The 26,229-nt window shown below is 38.5% G+C and overlaps 1 protein-coding gene across 2 annotated transcripts in view; it reads right to left on the minus strand.

The window, feature by feature from the left end:
- The window catches only part of Nell1 (neural EGFL like 1), an 824,312-nt gene that overhangs the window by 647,191 nt on the left and 150,892 nt on the right, over positions 1 to 26,229 (minus strand). For both annotated transcript variants that reach the window (XM_070032057.1, XM_070032056.1), the window contains exon 4: positions 25,826 to 25,996. In XM_070032057.1, coding sequence (XP_069888158.1) covers positions 25,826 to 25,996 — 171 coding nt within the window. The remainder of the gene's footprint in view (positions 1 to 25,825; positions 25,997 to 26,229) is intronic.

The raw sequence follows: 26,229 nt of genomic DNA on the forward strand, positions 1-26,229 counted from the left end.
ATACCCCCTGTGGCATTATTCTAGCTGGAAAAAAGAAATATAGGTTTGACAAATGCTTTTCTGAAAGATTTAGTAAATATTTGAATCCTCATCTAAATATTCTGGACATGTTTCTAGGGATTAGAAGATAGATCTGAAGAGAAACTTGCAGCTACTTTCTTTCTATACATTTTCTTTTTTGGTGTTTTTCTATTTAGTTTTATTGTCAAAGTGATGTACAGAGGGATTACAGTTACATACATAAGGTAGTGAGTATATTTCTTGTTACTGCCTCCCTTGTTTTTCTCCCACTTCCTGCTCGCAAATCACCCCCCTCCAAGTTGTAAAGTTCATTTCCAACATATTGTATTGTGAGTATCATTAATGCATCGGTTCGCCCTTTGCCCTTTGTCTCACAATTTTATTGTTCCCCTTCCTTTCTTGTATTTCACCTTTTCTTTCCCATCAGCCACCTCCAGCTTTAACTCTTCTGAGCTAGAGTTTGATATAGTAACTTCACCTCTCTGTAAAATGAGAGGGTGAAAAAATGCTTTCTAGGTTCTGTGTAATCTTGATATATAATAATGTTTATAAATCATGAAGCCTAGCTGGTCATTTTTTTACAAGGAATTTTGACTCTTCATGCTCCTCTCAATATCTCCCACTCAATCTCACCTTCTTCTGACAAAATCTGTACCACTGGCCAGATACAACAAAAGCGGAAGCCCAACAGAACTTCTCTCCTGGTCAGCAGCTATTTCTGTTCTGCACTAATTATAAAATATTCTCATTCATCTGGCCCTGCAAGAGACCACCAGTGGGCCAGTTGGTGGCATCCAAATAACTGGGGCCATCTTCTTCACTTATTTTTTTTGATTTGATCAGTTTGATTTTGAACGAATAGGAGATGTGATTCATGGTTATAAGATACAAATGAAATATGTAGAACAGTCATTCATTCTTTTACTGAACAGAAATGTATTAACCTCACTGGTTAGGCATAGTACTAAGTTCTGAAGACTCCTTTCCTTCTTAGCTAGTAAGACAGAAAAAGGGGGCAGATGAACACTCATAAAACACAAGTAAATACAAGGATTGAAAACCACAAAGAAGAAAATTAGAGAGTAAGAGAGGTAGAGATCAATGCTGTGAGAATCTTTAAGTAGCTTTGTAGATGAGAAGCATTTGAAAAGAGACTGAAAGGAAGTTTTTTTTTAAACAAAAAGTTGTGCAATAAATAGAAGTATTACATATAGGTTAAACAGAAATGCAAACACCTGAAGGCAGGAATATATAAGGAGTGCTCAACGGGACATTCAAGGCTTAAGGAGCCAGGTATGCCTAGACCAGGTAAGCATGGGAAAAAAGTGGTAGGGGATGAGGTTGGGGAAACTGCAAGGGACTAGACAGCCTTAAGCTTAAACACCATCCTATGGACCAACTTTTTATATTAAATGAGATTAAAAGTAGAGAACCAGCATGATACAATTCAATTGGATGACACTGATACAATTCAATTGGATGACACTGGTAGGTAGGTTAAGAATAGACAGAGAATAGGGGCCCGGTGAAGATAGAATCAAGAAAACATGATGCAGAGTATTGCAGCAATTCGGGTGAGAACTGTTGATGACTGGGACCAAGCAGGTGGTCAGTTATAAGACTATGAAAGTTGACCAAATTCCTTATACGTTGTGAAGATAAAATAAAATATACTGATAAGTAAGTACAAGATTACTCCACATATTTAGAGACCCTGAAACACAATGAAGAATATTTTTTTCAAAGAGAGAGCAATCGATTATATCCATTATACTTGATTGGTCTGATCAGATGAAGAACTGAGTCTTAGAACTGCTAATGTGGACATCTTTGGTGCCCTTTACTAAAAACAGTTGCTTTGGTGTGATGATATGGACCAAATTAAATTTTACTAGACCATAGGAAAAGAAGAAATGAAGATAAGAGTATTTACTAGATCTTAGATTTTTGTGGGTTTTGTTGTTGTTCTACTAGGTAGATTGAACTCAGGGCCTCCTACCTGCAAGGCAGATGCTCTAACACTTGAGCCATACTTCCAGCCATGCTCAGTGAAAAAAAGCAGAGACATGGGATACTGGCTGGAGAAAAGCATAGCATTAAAGGTTTTTAGTTACATATGACGTGTTTATAGAATGTGTACATGCTGCCTGAGATGGAATACAGAAGGGAGGGAAAAATGATTGGAGCAAGTCCTATACAAGTGATTCTGGGCACAAAGTAGAAGTAAGTAGTGGTCCTAAATAGAAGTTTAGAAAGTATCCAAAGCAATGAAAAATACAGAGCCTATATAATGGAACGAGAGAGGCTCTCATTGTTTCTTGTTTCTGTGAGAGGCAAAAAAACTAGTTTATCCATGGAATGTGAGAAGAGGGGAGAAAGTGCTTAATGTGAAGTCAGAGGAGGAAAGGTAGGAAAATTATTATTTACTGGAGATACTTGGGACTCATGCCAGCCTGGGCTGTGGTCCCACCACTAACCTTAGCCTTCCCTGATACTACTATCTAATAACCCAAATGGAATGGGGATGCCTTAAGAAAGACCTGCTCCCACCTATAAGTTATTTTGAAAGTTAAATGTGATGGTGCATGCTAAATAGATATTACTCTTTTGTGCTGATCCTGGGGCTTGAACTCAGGGCCTGGACACTGTCCCTGAGCCTCTCTGTGCCACTTGAGCCACAATACCACTTCTGGCATTTTCTGTTTATGTGGTGCTGAGGAATTGAACCCAGAGCTTCATGCATGGTAGGCAAGCACTCTACAACTAAGCCACCTTCCCAGCCCTGATACTACTCATTTGTTTCCTACGTTCTCTTTTCACCTGAAACATATACAAAAGAGAGCAAAAAAATGACAATTTAGGTAATTTGGAAGTAGAATTATTCTTTTTTTCTTTTTTTATTGTGAAAATACTGTACAGTGGGGTTACAATTACATGGGCAAGATAATGAGTGCTTTTCTTATCAAGCATTGTAGCCTCCTCCTTTGTTTCCCCTTCCCATCCCATCCTCCCCCCCCTCCACCCAACCTTCCTTCCCCCCCACCAAAGTTGTAAAGTTCGTTTTTCGACATAACAACTTGTACGTCTCATTGTTGCAATGGATCCACCTGTATCCCTATTTAAACGATTTGTTTTTCCCTTCACCTCCACAAATAGTAGAATTATTCTTTACCTTTCTCTTCTTTCTCTTCTTAATCCCTTGGGACACCTTTTAACCCTAATATCCATCCAACCAAATCAGTCAGACAAACAACCAAGGGGTATTGAGATTCCCTCCATATTCAATGTGTGTGGGATACTGGGATAGAAAGATCACCAGAAACATGGTATTCTTTTCTCTTAATTAAAGAACTTGATGGTATACGCAAGAAAAATAAACATGAACAGAGGAGTAAAGACATCTTTCCATGTGTATACTGTGGTCTTTTTATTTTTTTTGAAATATTAGTTATTTTATTCTAGGAAACTTTTGGAAAAATATAGTGTATATCTTTGAAATGAAAAAGGTAAAAAAATAGTAGCATAAAAATTTTAGAGAAGTCTGTCTTCAGAAATATATATATATATATATACACACACACACATATATACATATATATTATATGTAGAAAGACATACATTTTTGAGATTATTTTTTACCAGAAATATTTACATATACCTAAATTTATGTGTAGAACGATGTACATTATAGTGAAACAAAAATCTTAAAACAATTAAAATTTAAAAAATACATCAAACCAAGTGCCATTGACTCACGCCTATAATTCGAGCTATTCTGGGTAATGAGATCTTAGAATTTTGTTCAAAACTAGCCCAGTCAGAAAAGTACTTGTTAGATTCTTATCTCCAATTGACCTCTGTGGTCTTTTTATTTGCTTGTACTGGGACTTGAACTCAGGGCCTCATGCTCACTCAGATTTCTTGCTCATGGCTGGCCTTCTACCACTTGAGCCATGCCCAAGCTAGGCTCTCTCTCAGCTTAGCTTCTTGGCTGGTTAACTGGAGGTGGTATTTCATAGACTATTCCACCCAGGCTGGCTTCAAATTGCTTTCCTCCAGGTCTCAGGCTCCTGAGTGGTACAGATTAGAGATGAGAGCCACTGGCACCAAGCTCATGCACCATACTTTCTTATACTCCAACACTATGTATTCTCAGTACTTTGTATACTGTATGCATGTATTTCAAATTGTAATTTGAAGGCATCTAAAAACCATCAATGCCTGAAGAAAGTAAGTTCTTGCCAAAGGTCACACAAGCTGAGGAACACAGCTGGAACTAAGTAATTAAGTCTTCTCACTCACTGGTCAGAATTCATTGAATTTTATTTCAAAATGCTTTTTTAATTCCTTTTTGTTAGCATATATGAATCACACAAAATAACGGGTTTCATAATGACATTTTCATACATATACTTCCTAAACGTTTCATTCTTTCTCATCTTTCTATTCTGTTTACAGTAATGAACATTTACTGAATGGCTACTTGCTAGACAATCTATATGATTTCTACTTATTTTTTTCAATTAAACCTTTGATTCAGTGTAAAAATACTATATTTTTATTGGCATGCATTAGTAGTACAAGGGGGTCATAATTCCATACATGTGTACAGCATACTTCAAATAAACATACTCTTTCTATTATATTCCTTTAACTCATCTCTCTCTTCCCCTGACCAAGTAGTATTTGGTGAATATCATTATATTTTAATATGTATACGTATATATCTATCTTTCTATCTATATATATATATATACATTTCATGTACATGTGATATACTTCAATCTTCTTCACTTTCTAGTAACCCTACTTTTTCCTTCTCTCACACTGATTTTCCCGAATCCCCCTTCTTAAACACCAGCCCTATTGTTTTTGTTATTAGTGCAATTTTAGTTCTAGATTCCATACATATGTGAAAACATTCTAGAAATCAAATTCAAGGCTTTATGCATGCTAATGTTTTGCCACTGGCCTATACTGCCAGTCCTGTTTAACTCAAGAGTCTTTGCACTTGCTAAGTGATTTAACACTTGAGCTATGTCCCCAGCCTTTTGCTTTCAGTTATTTTTCAGACAGAATCTTCTCAAACTACCATTCTTCCTACCTACCCAACATTGCCAACTGCATAGCTGGGATTTACAGATGTGAACCACTACACCTGGGCTCCCAACCCTCATTTTAAAGAAAAATGGGTTAAAACTGTGAGCCAAGTAACTAAGAAATGATTTTGGAAAATGGTGAAACTGAATAAAAACTCAATAATGTGACTGCAACCAAAGCCTTTCTCTTAAGCCACTAATTTCCAACAGCAGTTTTCCTATTTCTGCAACAACTGAACTGTGTCTTTGAATCCATTAGGGACCTGGGTATTTACAGTTCTCTGAATCGAGAGTGTTTGCACACATCTCATCAAATATTACATTCATTCATTCATTCAACAAATGTCAGTGAATATCCATTCTGTGCCAGTCATTTGTGCTGATGATAGGTACTCAGAACTTAAACAAAACAAGCTCCAAGAACTGACATTCTTCACCAAAGGGAAGGGGAAGGAGAATGAAGGGACAATGAAGTGAGGGACAATGAAGTTCACCATAAATTACAAGAGTTAAATGATCTAGGCCACATAATGATAAATCCTTCAACGTCAATAAGGAGGTGAAGCGATGGATATGATAAAGAGAAACTCACTTGGTCCGTACTAACGTTACATGACTGTAACCCTAGCTACTCAGAAGGCTGAGATCTGAGGATCAGGTTTTGAAGCCAATCTGGGCAGAAAAGTCCATGAGATTAATATCTAATTAACCAGAAAAAAAATCCAGAAAATCAAGTGGTAGAGCTCAGCCTTGAGGGCCAAAAAGCTAAGCAAAAGCAGGAAGCCCTGAGTTCAAGACCCTAAAATTAACAGAAAAAAAAAAAAATAGAGGATCCTACTGGAAGGACTGAAGCTTAGGCATCAGATTTCAAAAGCAATTTCCAGGGTAAAGACCACTGTTATTTCTCTGTAGCAGCACATGTCAGACAACAGCAAGCACAAGTACCAGGATTTCCTCTTTCAAATGTTGTACTTTCTGAATACGGAAAAACAAAGGCCTTTTTAAATTTTTAATTTTTTTATTGTAAAGATACTGTACAGAGGGGTTGCAGTTACATGAGTAAGGTAATGAGTCCATCGAGCATTTTACCCCCTCCTTTGTTTTTCCCCTACCATCCTTTCCCTCTCCACTTCCCCAACTTCTCCCGCCCCCCCACCCCCAAGTTGTAAAGTTCGTCTCAATATAGTGTCTTGTTCATCGCATTGTTACAATGGGTCAACCTGTATCCTTATTTCAGCATTTAAACAAAAGCCTTTTCATTTATGCTCAACACTGTTCTGACAATTTCTTCTTTTCTAATCATATAACTTTGACTAAGCATAAAATCCATTCTAGCTCAGATTAATTTTATCACTACTGTTTTTCTGCATTGAAGAAGTTCCTGGTGAGACATTCTGTAGACTGTGGAAAAGGTGGTCCTGTGGGCTCAGTTCTGCAGTATGATGTTTTGGACTGTCCTGTCAAAGGTGTTTCTCACTGTCACCACAGAAGTTGAAGAGGCAAAGTCCTCTGGAAAGCACATGCTCCAAACTCAAAGGATATTTTCCCCAGTGCTCACTTTGAGCATATTTGATTCATCAGGGAGAAAGAAACTGATCTTTCATGCATGGCCCATGACAGTTGACACAGCATTTGTACATTCTCTGTTTCTTTCTGATGTGGTTACAGAAGTGAGAATTATTGTCATCCTTGTTTGACTGAGGAGAAACCTAAGACTCAATGCAGTTGAGAAATGTGCCCAAGGACACAAAGCTAGCAGGTTGGGAAGCCAGAGTCCTGTGTAATAGCCAGGGTTCTGGTGAGACAGGAGTCAGTAGATTGAGATTTTAATGCATAAAGGAAATAATATACTGTAAAGGAATCCTTTACAAAATATGGATGGGGAACAATTACATGGAAAGGGGTTGTATAGTACCCCTACTGTTTCTAAAGATGTTAGGCAGATTGAAGGACTTCTTACCTTCCTGGGCATAAAATGGCAGGGAATGCAAGATGGACCACTTGATTAGAAGCATGGCCCTTATTTAGTCAAAGGATACAGTGAGTTCAGAGTAACTCCACAGGAAAAAAGCTGGAAGAATAGAGGGCTTCTCTCCCTTCCCCAGAGCTCATGTGTATTATTACTGCTAATATAATTCCCTAGGAATTCAGATAGCAGAGTGAAGAAAGGAAGGAAGACAGTATTTCTAGAGAAGCAAATATAAAATACCCAGCATGGAGTTCAAACCCTTTCTACTGACTCCACATTGAGGGATAACTGCATGCTTTCTTGAAAGAAGTGACATTTTGGTTAATCCCAGTGGTTATTCATCTTGCAAATACTGGGTCACCATTTAAAATCCAGTGCTCGTCAAGGATAAGCTTTAGAGCAAGGCTAAGTCACATAATTTGCATGTTTAACAGCTTATGGATACTGCAAAGGTTGTAGTCATTTTCTTTTCCAGATGTCAGAATTACTCTAAGTGAAGCTTTCAAGCCTTATCAAATCTCACAGATGCATGGCTCTAACTTCAGAGAAGCAAAGTGCCATCCCACCAAACAGTCCAGGATTCAGCACGCAGTTAAAATGTTGCAGGAATATGAAAACATCAAGGTATGTTGAGAGGTCAGTATCAGAAAGCTCAGCAAAGCTGAGCCTCTCCCTGTCAGCAAAGATGCTATGGAGTGGGACTGGCAAAGTAGTTGTAAAACTGTGCTACCAATAAATAGAGAAGAAATGCAAAGCTTAGCATGTAAAGAAGCAGATAGCAAAAGCCAGAGACAGAAAGAGATGGGAGGGTGAGAAGATGAGAACAAATGAGAACACCAGCAGGAGTAACTGCTGCAGGCACTGTGGCACATGGCACCGGTGGAACAGGCAGCCGTGCTTAAATGACCAAAGAGACAGCCCACTCAACAGGCAGCCAGACTGAAGCCAAGTTGCAAGGCAAAAGCCTAACAAGAACTATCCTTGCCAATAGACTGATGGATTCTGGAAGCAAGAGGCTAGTCTAGCCTGTTGGATGATAGCCTTGGGCCTTTTGAAGATGCCTTCATGGCAGGAATAGTCATACATTAAAAAATAACTCCTGTTTAACCAGGTAACTCTATTATGTGTCATCCTGCTTACTCCAGATCTGCTCAAACATGCAAGAAGAACCATCACGTTCAGATGGAACATTAATAGCATCATAATGGCTTAGTGTCAAGTATGGTGCTGAACTACTGACCGCTGGGATGGTCACCATGGACAACCTACTTGATAGCCACTTCCTCTTCTTTGTTCAAATCTCTCAGTTTTGTTTGGAAAGTAATGTGCCAGTGATATAGAAAGAATGATGATTGGTCCTCTTTGATAGGGAAAAGTATTAAAAGACAATGGGGCTTGAACTCAGGGCTTGGGCACTGTCGTCAAGCTTCTTTTGCTAAAGGCTAGCATTCTACCACTTGAGCCACAATACGACTTCTAGTTTTTTGGTTTTGTTTTTGAGTAATTTATTGGAGTTAACAGTCTCACGGACTTTTCTGCCAGGGCTGACTTCGAACCACGATCCTCAGATCTCACCCTTCTGAATAGCTAGGATTACAGGTGTGAGCCACTAGTGCCTAGCGATGTATGTGTATAAGTGTGTGTGTGTGTGTGTGTGTGTGTGTGTGCGTGCATGTGCACATGCATGCATGTGTGTGCTGGTACAGGAGCTTGAACTCAGGGCCTGTATTCTTGCTTGTTGGTTCATTGTCTTTTCATACTTTCCCTAGGCTTAGAAAAGGTAAGTAACTTGCCTGTAGTCATGTAGCTAGTGGAACATCCAGAGTCAAAAGCAACTCCAAGAATGGATGCTCATTCTTAACCACTAGCAACACTTTCTCTTAGGGTTTTTACTTCATGTCTGACCTTGGACAGCATCAGTTCCACTTCAGCCACACAAAATGAAATCTAGCAATATACTCATATTAACCTTCATCACATATCCACTTCAATTGTGTTATTCCCATCACAGCACAGATTCATTGTCATGGTCTCACCTAAATACACAGCCAAGACAGGACATTCTGATCCAAGGGCAGGAGCTCCTGGCTCACTGCCCTGTTTCTATAGTCACTGCTGTTTGTGACAGTCAAGAGGGATGTATTACAGCTCAAAGCAGAAAGCTGCAAGCTTGTAGGTGAGTGCCATTGTACACACTGCCAAGGGACAAAGCTGCCCGGAATATCCTATGAGAAACAAAGCAGCCTTTATTCTTCCTGAGTGAGTCCCAGCTACAAATCCATAGGGTATTATGCTTACAGTCTGTTAAAGGAAAGAGCAAGCTGAAATATGTACAACGCTGACTCACTGTTGGGGAAAAAATGTGTTTGCATATTCAAAGGAAAATTTCTGAAGAACAGAAATAAAACTGGTAATCATAACCACTTCTATTCAGTGGAATTTAAGGCCTGGTTATCATTCTAAATATCATACACTTTTCATAATTTTAACAAAGAAAACTACAGCCATCGAGTTGCACAATAATACTATACCAAAGTAGTATAGGGTACTCAGGATACTGTGCCCAAGGCCTTAATCTAATGGATTTGATAAGAAATCTTGCCTATAGGCTTCAAGTGCAGTTTTGAGAAACAGAATCACAGGATTTTATGACGGTGTTATGTCCACCAAACAGGCAAAACATATGTATACAATATGTACACAATTGCTGTCCAGCAGGGGGAACACGTGTCACTTAATCTCACCTGTGATCAGTTAAGGTTCATAAACATCTGTAAATTACCATCTCTTTTATTCCATTGTGCCTGCCAGAGCTCCCATGGACACAAGCCACATGTAAATTTAACTTGAAAGCAGGGTACAGTTCATCTTGTGCTGTGAATCAAGCCAGGAAAACACCAAATGCCTCATATAAATTCACTTCTTCCTCTGGAAGAGGACAATCATCAAATTTTCAAAGCAAAAATACTACAATTACTTCATCATACTTTCACCTTTCCTGAAATTTACAACATACATTCATAGGCTGATTATCTTTGCTCCTACAAGTGAGCTGGGTAGAAAGAAAGGATACCTATTCAAAACTAATGGAACTATCTAGAAGACTAGGCACATAGTCCAAAAGCCAATAATACACACCCTAGAGCAGCTCTTCTATTCATCCTTCTATCCAAATCTCTACAAATATGGCTACCTGGCTATCATAAAGCAGCTGTATGGTGTACTTGGTGCTTTTCCCACATCTGTGAGGGAAAAGTATACATTGATCTAATGTGTACATTGACCAAAAACTATTTGCCAGCTAGGATCCAATGTCTCACACCTATAATCCTAGCTACTCAGGAGGCTGAGATCTGAGGATTGTGGTTCAAAGCCAGCCCAGGCAAGAACATCCATGAGACTTTTTTTAATATATATTTTTATTATAAAGATACTGTACAGAGGGGTTACAGTTACATGAGTAAGGTAATGAGTACATTTCCTATCAAGCATTGTTACCCCCTCCTTTGTTTTTCCCCTACCATCCCTGTCCTCCCCACCTCCCTAACTCCTCCCCCCAAAAAAGTTGTAAAATTCATTTTTAACATACTGTCTTGTACATTTCATTGTTACAATGGGTCAACCTGTATCCTTATTTCAGCTTTTTTTTATTTCCCTTCCTCTCCTCAAATTAGAAAAACGTATGTACAAGATGCAGGGCACCAGAATCAAATACACTGAAAACAGGAGTTATACCATGGGGAAAGAATATACAAGAGAAACAAAAAAAAAATCACATAGTACACTATAAGAACTTATCTCCAATTAGCCACCAGAAAAACAGAAGTGGTGCTGTGCCTCAGGTAGTAGAGCACTGGCCTTGAGCTGAAGAGCTCAGGGACAGTGCCCCGGCCCAGAGTTCAAGACCCAGGACTGACAAAGAAAAAACAAAAACTATTTGCCATAGGTTCAATTGCTCACACTAGCTACTCAGGGGAATGAGATCAAAAGGATCAAATTTGAGACCAGCCCAGGGAAAAAAGTTCAAAATACCCCTTCTGTACCAATAGTTGGGCACAGTGCTACACCCGTTATCCCAGCTACAATGGGAAGTGAAAATAAACAGGACAGATATTTGCCCAAACAGAAATAATAATAAAAAATATCATCTCACAGATAACCAGTAGGAAAAGAGCTAGAATTATGGCTCAAAGTTAGAATGCCTATCAAGCACCCTGAGTTCAAACACCAGGATTGCCAAGTAAATACATGCCACTTGGTAGAAAAATGAACACTATTTGGGGGTGGAAGAGAAAACACCAGCAGCCTCTTTCCTTGATGCCTAAGGTTAAGTAGCATCTGCAAAAGTCTAGTGGCTTAATGGAGATGGTATATCTAAAGAATGGTAAGAAACCAACTCCAGAGGAGGAAGAAACTCAATACAAGTTGACACTGAAGAGGGAAACATAGGCCAAAGCATACAAAATTTATGTATGGATTTGGAGCTTTAGCCTAAAACTCAGGGGCTTCTTTAATTGGGCTTAATTGTTGGTTGGTGTGGGAAACGAATATGGAGATCAAGTTGGTAAGATGAAGTTCTTACCCATGACTGTATTCATAATTCAATGTGCTGACCTACCTCTTATGCTGCCTGATTAGCTCCTGCAGGCTATCTAGTACATTTCTAATTAGGTACCAATAAAGGAAGTCATAATGACAAACATCCTCCTAAATGGAAGTTGCTACTGCCCAACCCTTTATTTTACTGCCAGTAGTTTGTTTGTTTGTTTGTTTGTTTGTTTGTTTTAAATAATTTACTGAGCTGGGCACCAGTGGCTCATGCCTGTAATCCTAGCTACAGGAGGCTGAGATCTGAGGATTGTGGTTCAAAGCCAGCCCGGGCAAGAAAGTCCATGAGACTCTTGTCTCCAATTAACCACCAGAAAACCAGAAGTGGCGTTGTGGTTCAAGTGGTAGAGTGCTGGCCTTGAGCTGAAGAGCTGAGGGACAGTGCTCAGGCCCAGAGCTCAAGCCCCACAACTGACAAAAAAAATAAGTAAATAATTGACTTCATTGTTATTATGAAGGTAATGTACAATGACATGAGTCAGGTAATGAGTACAGTTCTTTTCCTACAGTGTCTTATGTTCTCTCACTCTCTCCCAGTCCCTCCCTCCTGTTTCCACCCACTAGTTGTATAGTTCACTTTTAATAATGTCCATTGAGCTCCACTGCTGCACTTTTTCACCCTTTTTCCCTTGAGTTATTTACCCTCCCCTTAACTGCCTCTTCATATTTATATAAAATAATATACATATCAAAACAAACTCTACAATATGGAAACAAGAGAGCTCTCTTACTTTTTTCTTTTCTCTTCTTATTTTTTATTTTTTGATGATTCTAGCAGTAGTTTTTAATGAGGTCTTGTGATTTCAAAGTCACCTTAAAGAATACAGAGTTTATTGCCTTGAAACTGCAAATGTTAAAATTTATAGCAGAAAAGGATAAAAATCACATATGTAACACTGGAGAATAGAGTAATGCATCTGCTACACATTTGAAGAAATGGTCAAATGGCTCATTTGCAGTCAGTCATGATTTAAGATGAGGTCTTGGCTATTATGCATCAGCACAGACATACACAAGGCATACAAATCACACAAGGACCATGGGCTACCTCTCTATGTTACTAAAGCCATGAACCTCTCAGTACTCCAAAAAATACATCTAAATCTAAAAGCAAGACAACCACAGTCTTTTAGAAAATTAAGACCAAAGGATCAGCAATAGTTGAAAATTATAATGAGAAAGACTATGGATCAACAGGGAAGTACTCTTGTAAGATGGACAGCTCCATTTTCCTTAGACAGTAATACCTCAAAGTTGTCCTTTAGTGATGGTTGTTTTTCCAGCTGACAAATGGGATGTTTTTACATATATTTTTAGGAAAGCTAGAAGTGTTGTCTTGACCCATAGAAAGGAACAGGAGGAGGAGGAGGAGAAGGAATTCCAAATCCTAAGGGCTACTCTAATGAAACCTATTTGACTCTCTAGAGTATCTACAAGGTAGAAGGGTAGAAGGAGCTGGGAAAAGGAATGTATGTGATAAGACCTCTGGCTCTAGCTGTAGTCTGCCACTGATTAACAACTGAATAAATTACTTCTTTCCCCAACATCTCCAAAGTCTCCAACTGTGACACAAAAGCATCCATCTCACCAGCCTATCATAAAGGTCTAGTAAATGGATGAGCCATTTTTAAAGAAGTGTAAACGTTATCCTCAGTGGTGACTGAGCAAATCAGGATGTCTCTAGCATTGTGATGAGCCTCTGAGACTAAAATGTCAATGACATCAGGAAAACTTGAACTCTACATTCCCACAAACCCCTTCTTGCCTCCTCAAAGACAGCATCTGACCTAGAAGGCTGGCATCAGCCAAAGCACAGTGAGTGACTGAGTTTGTCAAGGCCTTTGCTAAAGATATACCAAGATTAATCACAGCCTGAGGATGTTTACTTCCAATAGAAATAAAAATCCATTGTGGGTGATTCAGGCATTCTAAGTGTCTCAATGAAGCCAGCTGATGTCCTCAACTTAATGCCTATAAGTACATACATGTGAAATTTGCTGTCAGGAAAGTGATACCCTCAGGCTAATAGACTCTAATGAGTAGGGATGCTGCATGACATTGTTGAGGAAGAGTTAGACACTGCACCACACAAACTGTCTAAGGAGAAGAGAAATTATTTCCACTCTAATTACCCAGGAAAACCCTTAAGTGAGGGTCTATGCACATTAACTAGCTGGGTCAGTAGCACTGGAGCCTTATCGAAGGAATACGCAGCACAAGTTTGAAAGGATGAGCTGGGGAACAAAACTCAGCTGACTTTGTGATTCAGACAGGGAAAAAGAGTACACAGAAATATTTTCCTTCCAAACTTCCTACACCTCATACCCATCCTCAACACACACCTAGAAAAAAAAAAGGTGTCAAACAGCTATAGATCTGTTTTCTGACATCCAGCATTCTGTCTGCTATTATTTATACCATTAGTTTAATTAAAGTTTCCAGGAAGATAGATTAATTTCTTCACAGTAGTGTAGAAAATCAGTTCTTTTCAATGACATCATCAGCAACTCCAGTCTAACTGGAAAACTAATGCAGAAATTGGATTTTTCTTCAATTAAGAAGTCTCCAACAGATCATGCATTTATTCCCCTATGTTCCTTTCTAACAAACAAAAACATAAGAAGAAACTATACAACTAGTGTATAAATATACCTATTTTTGTCAGTCATGGGGCTTGAACTCTGGGCCTAAGTTCTGTCCCTGCACTCTTCAGCTCAAGGCGAGCACTCTACCTCTTGGACCACTGTGTCACTTCTGGTTTTCTAGTGCTTTATTAGAGATAAGAGTCTCAGGGACTTTCCTGCCTAAGCTGGCTTTGAACTGTGATCCTCAGATCTCAGCCTCCTGAGTAACTAGGATTATAGGCATGAGCCACTGGCACCTGGCTAAGTATACATTTTTTAAATAGACTAAATCATGTGTATTGTTCTGATTTGATTTATTTTTTTCTGTCTGTGCTTTCCTTTTTAAAAACCAAAATAGCTGTGTCTATCTATCAAAAGCATGAAGTAAATTATAACAATAAAGATGAAAGCATCAGTATTTTTCTGTAAGAAAATACTTCTTTCTCTTGAATCCTATTTTCCCTTCCATTCTTGCTATACAGACCCATGTCTATGCAACACAATAACACAGGATGTGTCTGAAGGCATGCACATGAAATCACCCATCATGAGCTGTAAATTGTCTTATTTTTCTCTCTACATATTGAGCCTCATATATACAATGAAATACCTTCAAAATCTACTAGTAGCCTTGGCTACAAACCATGACATGAAAGAAAGATTCTATTGTATTTGTAAAGTCCTTTTCATGCTAATTTTGCAAGACTAGGAATGTAGGTTGGTGAATGAATGAAGTCACTTATAGCATCCACTTCAATTAATCCTTTCACCTCCTATCTCTCTCTGCCATTCAGACCACAGATAACTAATGGTTTATTTAAACTCACTAGTGAACAATTTCTTTTCAAGATGAAGGATCTAGAAAAGACAAAATCAGAACTACATCTGCCACTGATGTCAACAGAACACAGGGCAAAGTTAATCTTGGAATCCACTAATGAGGTTGAAATGACTAAAGCATGAGAATTCTGCAAAGTCAGAAGCACACAGAGCCCAGTTAGAGTGAGTTACCCCAATGTGTAATATCTAGGCTGCCTTAACTAGTAAGCAGCCACTTTCCATCTTGACAAAGAGTTAGCAGTATCAAATGTATTACATTGGCCCCCTAGATCTTTACAGCCACTCAATACAATTCCAATGTTTGTAACTGAGGGAAAAAAACCAAACCCTTTTTATTCTGAATATATGTGATAGTTTTGTCAATGGCACAACTATCTCTCATGTACTTGCTACAGTGTGCTGCTGTCTTGTGAGTGAGTAGACATGCAGAGCTTCTGTGACCAGACCAGTCTCGATTCACAAAAGGCTGAATGCACTGAAAGAAGGAAAGGGTATGAGGTGAAAAGAATCCAAAGCTGTATATTTAGCACCTACTACAACAAAGAAAGAGAAAACTGATTTTAAAAGAGTGGGCAACTAGATGGAGCACGCTTAGGTCTGTGCTCATCAACAGCAGGCTGCCTGTGAATCCATATAGAAATGCAGATGAATGCATACACCCTGCTGGTCCACTACAGGCATGGCCCGGTGAAGCTGGGAAGCTGAGTTGCTCTCCAGGGTCCTGAAGAGAAAAAATGCAAGCCATGAAACAAGGCATTTGTGATAAGACAGAATCAGAGATGCCCAGAAAGCCAAAGTTGGAAGACAATTTTAAAGTCATCTAGTTCTACTCCCTTATTATTAAACTAAGAAAGCTAAAGCCCAGAGATAGTAAATAACTTTCCCAAAAGTCTTACAAGTTTAACTGTTTCTTTCAGTTCAAGTTTTTAATGCAGAACCTTTTGGGCTTAAAAGGCCGGATTTTCAAAGCAAACAAACAAACAAACAAACAAAATGGTAATACTATTTTGTCCACCCATTGGGACATTAGAATATTTGGGAAATTGTGACAGATATGTTCCCTTACTGAATAAAGCTTTACATTACCTCATAAAGTCATAATGCTCTCTGCATATGAGTTAAGAGAAGGTAAATTTCTGTTCCTGCTATATACAAGAATAAAGAAAGAGGCTGGGAACTACAATCAGAATAACTTTAGGAATCTGATTGGCTTCAAACAGTGTGTTACATCATGTAGCTACACTGAACAGTAGATTCTCACCTACTGTTTTACAGGGATGAAAATCAGAATAAATTGTATTCATTCCCTGTACAATACTTCAAAATATTCTCTATATGATGGCACATGTGCATAGTTCTTAAAAATAGTAGCTTGAAATTTTCAGAAAATTTGACATATACCGTGAGGCTACATTTCTACAGAAACTCTACAGAGGAATTCTAATTTACAAATACAAGCACAGTTCTTGATATTTGATTGAATGACTGACTGTACGAATCAATGATGAATGAATGAATGAATGAGAAATGAGTCCATGGATTTCCTTCCAACTCCACATTACTGCATTTTTAGAAATGACAAAGCCAAGACAAGGATTTAAAATTCAGTTCAGTCTAGATTAAACCAGGGAGCTTGTGTGTGTGGAATACAAAACACTGGAGACAGCTCATCTTTTCTCTTTCTTACCCTCACAAATACTCCTTTTTAAAGTTTTTATTTTATGAATAAGGGAGAAGGGATTATATTTCCAAACATTAAATAATAAGCATTGAGTATATACTCAGTAGTTAGATCACTGTATTACAGGGTAGTTTTATTTATGACATTTTTGGTGCAATTGCTTAATTAAAACATGGTGTATCCTAGCTTCCTAGTTTGCTTGTCACCTTGTTCAGATACTTTGACAAAATATCTAGCTTGTTTTCTTAGTTGGAATGAGGTATATGCTAGCTTACCAAATTGTAATTTTGGTGATGAGATGTGCCATACACATCCATTTCTGAAGAGAAGAATGTATTGTATCAACCAGTTAACCAGGAGACTGAGAGTCATGGCCCATTCATCTCCTAATTTCCCTCAGTCAATCATACAGCAGCAGTGTTGATACAAATCCAATGTAGTGTATTACACCGATGGCTTAACCACCTTAAGAAATATAAGGTTTAATATGATGAGTTTTGTAAATACTTTGGAAACTCTTCTGAAGAAAGATTTCATATCACAATATTTCATTATGAAAAATCTACACAGATAAACAGATGCTCAGATCTTGAAAGTACTCTGAAATACTAGACAGAACCCTTGAATTATTGACTCAGCCTATGATTTATACTAAGTTTAGCTTCTGATGTGGCATGCTCCTCAAGATCAGTTGAATGGAATAAAGCACTGAATATACCCTGTGGTTAATAAGGGGCATACTTTAAAAGTAAAATCTAGCCAAGCACTAGTGGCTTAATCCTGTGACCCTAGCTACTCAAAAGGCTGAGATCTGAGGATCATGGTTCAAAGTCAGCCTAGGCAAGAAAATCGATGAGACTCATCTCTAATTAGCCCCCAGAAAACCAAAGTGGAGCTGTGGCCTAAAGTGGTAGAGCACTAATCTTGAGCAAAAGAAGCTCAGGGACAGCATCCAGGCCCTGAGTTCAAGACCCAGGACTGATACACACACACACACAAAAAAAATAAAATCCAAATATGATGATATTTTTAAATACATTTTTATTGTGAAACTACTGTACAGAGACAGTTACATGAGTAAGGTAATGAGTACATTTCTTATCAAGCATTGTTGTCTCCTCCTTTGTTTCCCCTTCCCATCCCTTCCCATTTCCCCACCCCCACTCCCCACCCCTGCCAAAGTTGTAAAGTTAGTTTTTCGACAGACAAAGGTCTTGTACATCTCATTATTGCAATGGGTCCACCTGTATCCCTATTTTAAACAATTTGTTTTTATCCCTCCCCCCCCAAATTATACCAACATCAAATACAGTGAAGACAGGGGTTATACTGTGGGGGAGGGACATGCAAAGCAACAAAAATAATCACATGGTACTAATCTCTGTGTTAATCTTCCCGTCAGGCTGACAGCTAGGCACAGGCATGTGTACACTGAGCATACTTGTACAAGAATGAACAAGAATTCAGATCTCTGTTACAATAATAAATAGACTATCTATACGATATAATTATTCCAGCAGCAAGACATAAAGAGGTAAACTTAGAGCAAGGACATTCACAAAATACAAAACGTGCTAGACAAAAGCTAAGTAGATGTACCATTGAACATCTGAACATCTATCCCTTAGCTCCTGAGAAGCTCAGCTCTACTCTACTTCAAGACCAAGATATTAGAAGTGACTATTTTCACTTCTCTCCAATTCTCAACTTCCATTAGGAGTGGCTGAATCAGCCCCGCTCACAGGTTTTCAGACTTTATCAACTATCTTTGTCTGAGTACAGACTTTATCTGATGTCCAGGGACAAGAGCCAATCATGGTGGATGGAAAGAGGATCTCAGAACGAGTTTTAAATGACTACATGAATAAGCCATGAATTTCTTGATAAGCTAGGACCCTTTTTATTTCTTTGTATCCTCCTCAGAGAGATAGTATGCCAATAAATTAATTTGTGGGGCTGATGGAAGATTAAAAGTTACCAAATAAAGGAAAGAAAATCCATTTTATGGTGAATGGGAAAGATGATTTTTTTGAATCTAAAGTACTGGTGGGTTTTGTCCTTTGTCAAGTGAGCTTAGAATGGAGAAAGGAGGCTTAGAAGAAAGTTAGTTCTGGCCTCGTTCTAGGCTTTGTTGGAAATTATTTAATAGAAAAGTCAGCTAGAGAAAAACCCAAGGCATTGGAGACAATCAGCCTAGCCACCTAACCGAATTAGTCCTTTTGAGTTTCTTGCTTTAGGTAATCTATGACCTGTGCACTGAGAGCTTTTAACTAGACCCAGTAAACAGCTAAAGAAAGGAGAAAAAAAAGTGGAAATCTCAAAAAAGAAACTGTGAACTACTGACTAACATAGCAGTTGCTTTCCTCATGACAATTCATGCAATTAAGTTTGAAAAGGCTCTTTTCCTCAATTTTAACCTTTTAAAAATAATAAAAGTGGGAAATTCTGCCGCACTAAAATGCCTTAGTGTACTAGAATTGCTTTGGAAGTCTTTTTGTCGTGGTTTTAGATGTTTTTATGACTTTCTATAGCAGAGAAGCTAGAGAGGCATCCCTTAGGAAGACTTTTTGTCATGCTGTGACATTGTCTTAAGCAGTACATACTGCCAGCAAACTATAGAGGTAGATTGAAAGTTAGAAAGAATAAGGTTTGGCGCATAAGTCCTGACTCAAAAGTTTTGTTTTCATGTTTATTGTATTGTGTGACTGAAACCTAGTACTTCCCTTTTCTGATCCTCTTATTTTCAAACCCATACAATGGATCTAACAAAAGTGTCCTTCTGTGTCTATCCTAAAAATTAGTAAGCCTAGCATATTACCCAGCTTGCAGTGGACATTCAATGAATGTAGGTCTCATCTCCTATACCAATGCAATAGATTCCATTAACTGGATTCCACATTTCTCCAGACAAGTCCAAGGATCAGCAATATAAACATGTGGAAGGAAAATGATAGAAAGAAGCTAACTTCTTCCCCTAAATCAGCTCTTGGTCAAGTTTCAAAACCAGTGTCTATGAACCTTACAGGAGTAATAGAAGCAGGCACTCAAAATGAGCAGGCTTTGGTTCAGATCCCACTGCTGGCACATAAGTAGTAGCAGAATTGCACACAAATATATGTTAAGTTCTTTCATTGACAAAAAAGTTATGGCATTAGTTCAAATGGCAAGCATGGGCAACTCTCAGAAAACATTACCTATCTTCATTTCTACTCATCATCTAATCAGCAGGACTCCAGTGGACAAGAAAATGAGAGGAGGGAAAAAAATAAGGCGGCATAAATGTAAAGGCAAGAAAGATTTTTTAAAAGAAAATAAGAATATCATTGTAGCATAAAATGCACAGCTGAGAAAGGAAAAATAAGTCTTTGTGAAATTCACTCTGTGAGGGTGACCTAGATAAGAAGTGGTAGACTGCATCGTGATATATGGATCCAGCTTCCACTGCTCAAAGGTCAGCTAGTAGTGGTTATGGAGGAACTTGTGAACAAAATAAGTTTATTCTGCGCCCTAGGAACAACCTTTCTTCCCTTAATTCTTTCATCCTCCTTTCAAGGGCTCTGCTTCAATTACTTGGTTTTCCAAGCCCTTACTCATCAGAGCTCAGCTTCTTCACCACCTTCCTTCCTCTCTATCTAAACCAGTAGTTTTTAAATGCCAGTCGAGGAATAAAAGCATAAATTAAAAACTACAAAAAGAGCCCATTAAAAATATATGACAACTTGTACTTCTCATTGTTGCAACAGGTCCACCTGTATCCTTAAACAACTGGTTTTTCCCCATCTCCTCCACAAGTTATACTGACATCAAATATAGTGAAAGCAGGGGTTATACTGTGGGGGAGGGATATACAAAGCAACAAAGAGATAATCTTATAAATGCGTTAGAAACACATGCATGAAAGAAAAAAACATTAAAATACACATCTAAGGGTTCATTTTCCTGACATCACATTATCTGACCTTTTCCGCTTGACTCATACATATACTAGATATCACAAATAAAATAAAATAAATTAAAAAAAAAAGACTAGAAGGGAAAAATATATATATATGAGAAGACTATGGTGGTTCAGGCCTCTCAGAGACCTGAGAGGATTACAGTTTGAGGCTGGGCCTAGGCAAACATAAACTAAAGCAAAAAGGTCTGGAGGTATGGCTCAAGTGATAGAAGTTCGCCTAGAAAGCGCAACGCCTTGAATTCAAAATCCCAGTATATGCATATGTATATGTTACATACAATTGACTATTATTTGGCTATATAAAGAACAAAGTGTTGTCATTTGTAACATCAGGGATTAAAGTGTAAGGTACACAGTAAGTGAGAAAAATCTAAACCCTACTATATTGTTGGTGGGAATGTAAACTTGTCCAACCACTATGGGAATTCTACTTCTGGGCATTTATCCAACACTAGAGCTACCAGCACAACTATGTTCATTGCAGCATTGTTTACCATAGCCAAGATCTTGGAATCAACCCAGAAACCCCTTAATGAACAAATAGATCAAGAAAATGGCATTCTACTCATCCATCAGAAAGAATAATATTGTACTATTCATAAGGAAGTGGAAAGCCTTGGAAAAAATTACATTAAGCAAAGTAAGCCAGATCCAAAGAAACATAGATTGCATGATTTCTCTGATTTGTAGTAACTAGAAAGTGCCTATAAGTAACCACACTGGATGGTTAAAAATAATACACTGAGATATGATAAATTATAAAGGTCTCTAGACATTCACAAGGAATGAGAGCAAAGGAGAATATTCTTAACAGAGGATCACATAGGCACAATAGCTATATGCATCTGACCATATAAAATAATATTTCTCAAAAATAAGTCCAGGAAATGGAATAAACAGGTTGTTTATTTTCTTTGTTGCTATTTTTGTTTTTATTTCCTTTTGTCTTTTCTGTTCATTTATCTGTCTTTGGGAAAGTAAGTAGACACAGAAAGGGCAGGGCAAAGGGCAAACAAATCCAACAGTGATACTCAACATGGACCCTATGTGATATTCAACACAGACCCTATGTTGAAATTGAACTATACAACTTGTGGGTAGGAACTGGTGAAAAAGACTGGTAGAGAGTGAGGGAAGGGGTAACATTATCCAAAAACAAGTGTACTTTTTTAATTTTTTTTTTTTTTTTTTTTTTTTTGTCGGTCGTGGGGCTTGAACTCTGGGCCTGGGCTCTGTCCCTCAGCTCTTCAGCTCAAGGCGAATGCTCTACCACTTGAGCTACAGCGCCACTTCCGGTTTTCTGGTGGTTTATTGGAGATAGGAGTCTCACGGTCTTTCCTGCCCGGGCTGGCTGTGAACCTTGATCCTCAGATCTCAGCCTCCTGAGTAGCTAGGATTACAGGCATGAGCCACCAGCGCCCGGCTACAAGTGTACTTTTTACCTGACTTATGTAACTGTGAACCCTTTGTACATCATCTTTGCAGTAACAATATTTTTTTAAATCCAGACGCAGCAAGACAAATTTTTCATGTTCTCTTTTGTATAAGCTAAAAATAGTTGCTCTCACAGAAAAAGAAAATGGAACAGTGGTCACGGGAGGCTATAAAGTGGGGGCAGGGGGATTGAAAAAGGTTACTTAAATAATGAATAAGTAGGAAGACTTTGTTTTAATGTTCTATAGCAGCATAGGTTAACTACAATCTGCAACTAAGAGTCCAAATGTTCACAATAGGTAGAAATTATAAATGTTTGAAAAGATATAATAACTACCCTGATTTGACTGTTACTTACTGCACACATGTATTGAATTGTTACATTATGCCCTGTAAATAAATAAGTGCAGTATATGTTGATTATAAAATAAAAAATGTTACATTCTCTGATAGGGAATCTGATCCAGTAGGTCAGAGATAAGTTTGGCAATCTGTATTGTGTATAAACCCCCAGAAAGTTTTCATGAACTGTCCGATTTGAGGACCACATTCGTAGAATTCTCCTACACAGAAATAAAAATCTGTCTTTTCTATAGTTGTCTTTCTGCCTCCCACCCCTCTACCAATGTAAAGTGAAAAGTTCATGTTTTTGTTCCTTGAAGTATGACCTGGTAGCAACTTCATATGTTTTCCCCCCTCAAGATTTAGGATATGAAATGTCATAACCAACATTGTGGAAGGGCGTGATGTGTAGAAAGAAGAAAAACAATGGGGGATGCCTTCCATCTACTCCTTTGTGGATTGTTTTCTGGGGTGGGAACTTTTTGTTTGTTTTGGTGGTACTAGGGTTTGATCTCAGAGGTTCATGTTCATTAGGCAGAAACTCAGCAACTTAAACCATGCTCCCAGACTATTTGGTTTAGTTATTCAGTATATTTTTTAGGGTTGTTTTTGTTGTTGATGCTGTTATTTTTTGTGTATATTTTCCTGAGTCAATCTCACCAAAATCTTCCTATGTATTTGCTCCCTATCTAGGTCTAGGGCAATGGGTGAACACTACAACTCCCACTACCCCTATTTATTAGTTTAGTTGGGGTGGGGGGAAGGGCCATTAAGTTTTTGTTGTTGTTGTTGTTTTTGGCTGGCCTCAAAACGTGATCCTTCTAATCTCCACCTCTCTTGTAGCTATAATCACAGGCATGTGCCAAGATTCACTCTACCATTCTTTTTTTTTCTTTGCCACCTCTAGAGCCTGACCTCATGACCTGGGCCATGTCCCTGAGCTTTTGTTCTCATGGCTAGTGCTCTACCACTTAAGCCCCAACTCCATTTCTGGCTTTTTGGTGGTTAATTGGAGATAAGAGCCACGTGAAGTTTCTTGTCTGGGCTGGCTTTGAATCATAATCCTCCAATCTCAGTCTCCTAAATAGCTAGTACTATAGGCGTGAGCCACTGGTGACCAACTACTTCAACCATTCGTATAAATGGGGCCAACCTTAAACCTGTAGCTCTTTAATCCTCTTTCCCATCTCCTGATAGACAGTCCCTGGTAGCCATGAAGGACTTACAGTAGGAAAGAGACAGGTCCCAAAGCCACTGGAGATTTGCAAAATTCATAGCAACAACCACAAATACAAACTGAACATTGAAGATCTAAGTACTATATATACTTTTTCAATGACCATTCCAATTTATAAAATACAAAAGTCATGTGGACTATGTACTGCTAGATGCATTGGAAGGTGATGTCATCATTTCCTTAAAATAAGAATGTACAAACTAAGAAATCTATGATACACTAAGGTGATATATCTAATGGTACCACAGACTTATTATCTAAAATGTTACTATGTGCATAGTGAATAATTGTACATTAATATATTTGTTCCCATTTTACCAATGAAGAAACAGAAATAAAGAAACTCCAAAGAAATTAATCAGCCTAAAATCACACAGCTAACAAGTAGCTGAGGATGGCAGGAGAGAATACTTTGCAGAGACCAGAGAATTCAGAGTCTCTGAGAAAGAAATGATAGCAGAGCAGAAATACTCCCTCTTTTTTTTCTCTTCTCCAAATAGAACAGTGTCAAAAAATAGCATAACTTTTGGAGGCAAGAAACAAAACCATGCTCAGCAAGAAAACAACAACGTCTTAGACTTTTCAGTTTTGGAATTATTAAACTAGAGGTTTGAGGCTTCTTTCTGTCCTATCGTTCTGAAAGACAAAGCAAGTCCTTCCTCTGCAATCCCATTTGGGCAGCACACAGGTGGTATGCCATAAAGGAGAAGAGGCCACTTTTGTTCTAGAAAACTGACTTCATGGTAAAAATGGAGAGTGGGACTAAGGGCTGGCTTTATAACCAGGCTGCTTAGCCAGGCCTGTAGCCTAGAAAAGAGATGGTGGTTTCTATGGAAACTTTGTCCAGACATACACTTCATATCTAGTTGAAGCCACCTTACTTCAGGAGTCTAGAGGAGACCTTAAACAGATCACCAAAATGGACAAAGACTCTTATCAACATAGCAGACCTTCCCTTGAGCCTGACACTAATTTCTTGACCTTTCATTGGGGATCTCAGAGCTGGAGTGGTAAGCACATGTAAGAATCTTTGTCAGATATGTAGTCTGTCACTGAATGACCTTGGGATACCATTCCTCTTTATGGGTCCTGGAAGAGAGGATGTTCCCAACACATCTGTTCTTTACCCTGGACTCTAGGGAACAGGCTGATAAAAAAAAAAAAACAGTCCTATTAACTTTGATGGCACCCTTTTAATGAAACCAATAATGCATGGGTACACACACACACAAATAAATCTCTATAATTAGACATGGATCACTATCCATAAGGATTGTCAGTGGGTATTAGAGAAATCAAACATTCCCTTGACCATTGTTGTCCAGCTGTCTAACCACAAATGATCCAAGAAAGACCAATGGCTGCTTCTCTGTGTGTCAGCTGTCAGGAAATATGCCCCCAGTGACAGACTTGGGGTCATCATCTCCTCACCATATCCCATAATGTCCTGTGAACTCACACCTCACCCATAGCCCTCCATCCCTTCACAGGTGGGCAATCTCTTTCCTTTGCCAAAAGTAGATTATATTAATTCCAAAAGATTCCAAAAAGAGACTGTTCAAGAAGGCTCAGTTTAGATAAAGTACTTAAGCAAAGTGCACTTGATGAAGTAAAATTGAATTAGCTGCTTCAGTAGCACAGGCTTCTCAGATTCATTCTAAGGTGGAAGCCAATAGGCTTCCAAGTGGAACAAGCTCACCACAATCTATCACAGTTAACTGTAGTCAAAGCTCCACAAAACTTCAGCCAGTACCTAGTAGTACACCAAGGTACACTTCATAGTCCCCAGTCTATAATCAACCTTTTGTATACAGTCTCATCTTAATGAACTGTTTTTTTATCCTATTATGGTTTGTCATTTCAGCACACTTAATGGCCCATTTGGTAGGTGAAATTATAAATGAGGTCTTTGGTTCTGTTTCCTGGCAAGTCTTGAAGAAAGTTCATTTTTCCCCCTTCTCATTGTACACTGTCAATGTGAGAATCACTGAAGATCAAAGACAAAAACATACCTATTGCAATCCACGTGGAGCAGTAAATGAGAGGCGCTAACTGACAGTGAAACTTTGTGCCATTGTCCGTCCGCCATTCGGTATGGAAGTGCCTCTGTCTTGGCCTTCCCATTATGTATATAGTGATATCGAATCTCATCTCTCAGGCCGCTGCTCTCCAGTTCAAAATAGCTGTATATAAAGGAAAGAAATTGTTTTTATTTGAATTAAGAGGATCACAGCTATCATCAATCCCCACTCCCTTTCTACTAGGTTTCTCAGAATCTAAAATTAGCTAACCACAACACAAAAGAGCCATGACCTGAAATCAATTGTACTGTAGGAGACCCTTGAGCCTCTGAAATGGAGATCAATTGATCCACTGTGAGGTTAAAAAAAAGCCACAAGGTAATTAGCAAAGCCCA

The sequence above is a fragment of the Dipodomys merriami genome, unplaced genomic scaffold, assembly GCF_024711535.1.
Source record: "Dipodomys merriami isolate MVZ:Mamm:240054 unplaced genomic scaffold, mDipMer1.0.p SCAF_21, whole genome shotgun sequence".
NCBI lineage: Eukaryota > Metazoa > Chordata > Mammalia > Rodentia > Heteromyidae > Dipodomys > Dipodomys merriami.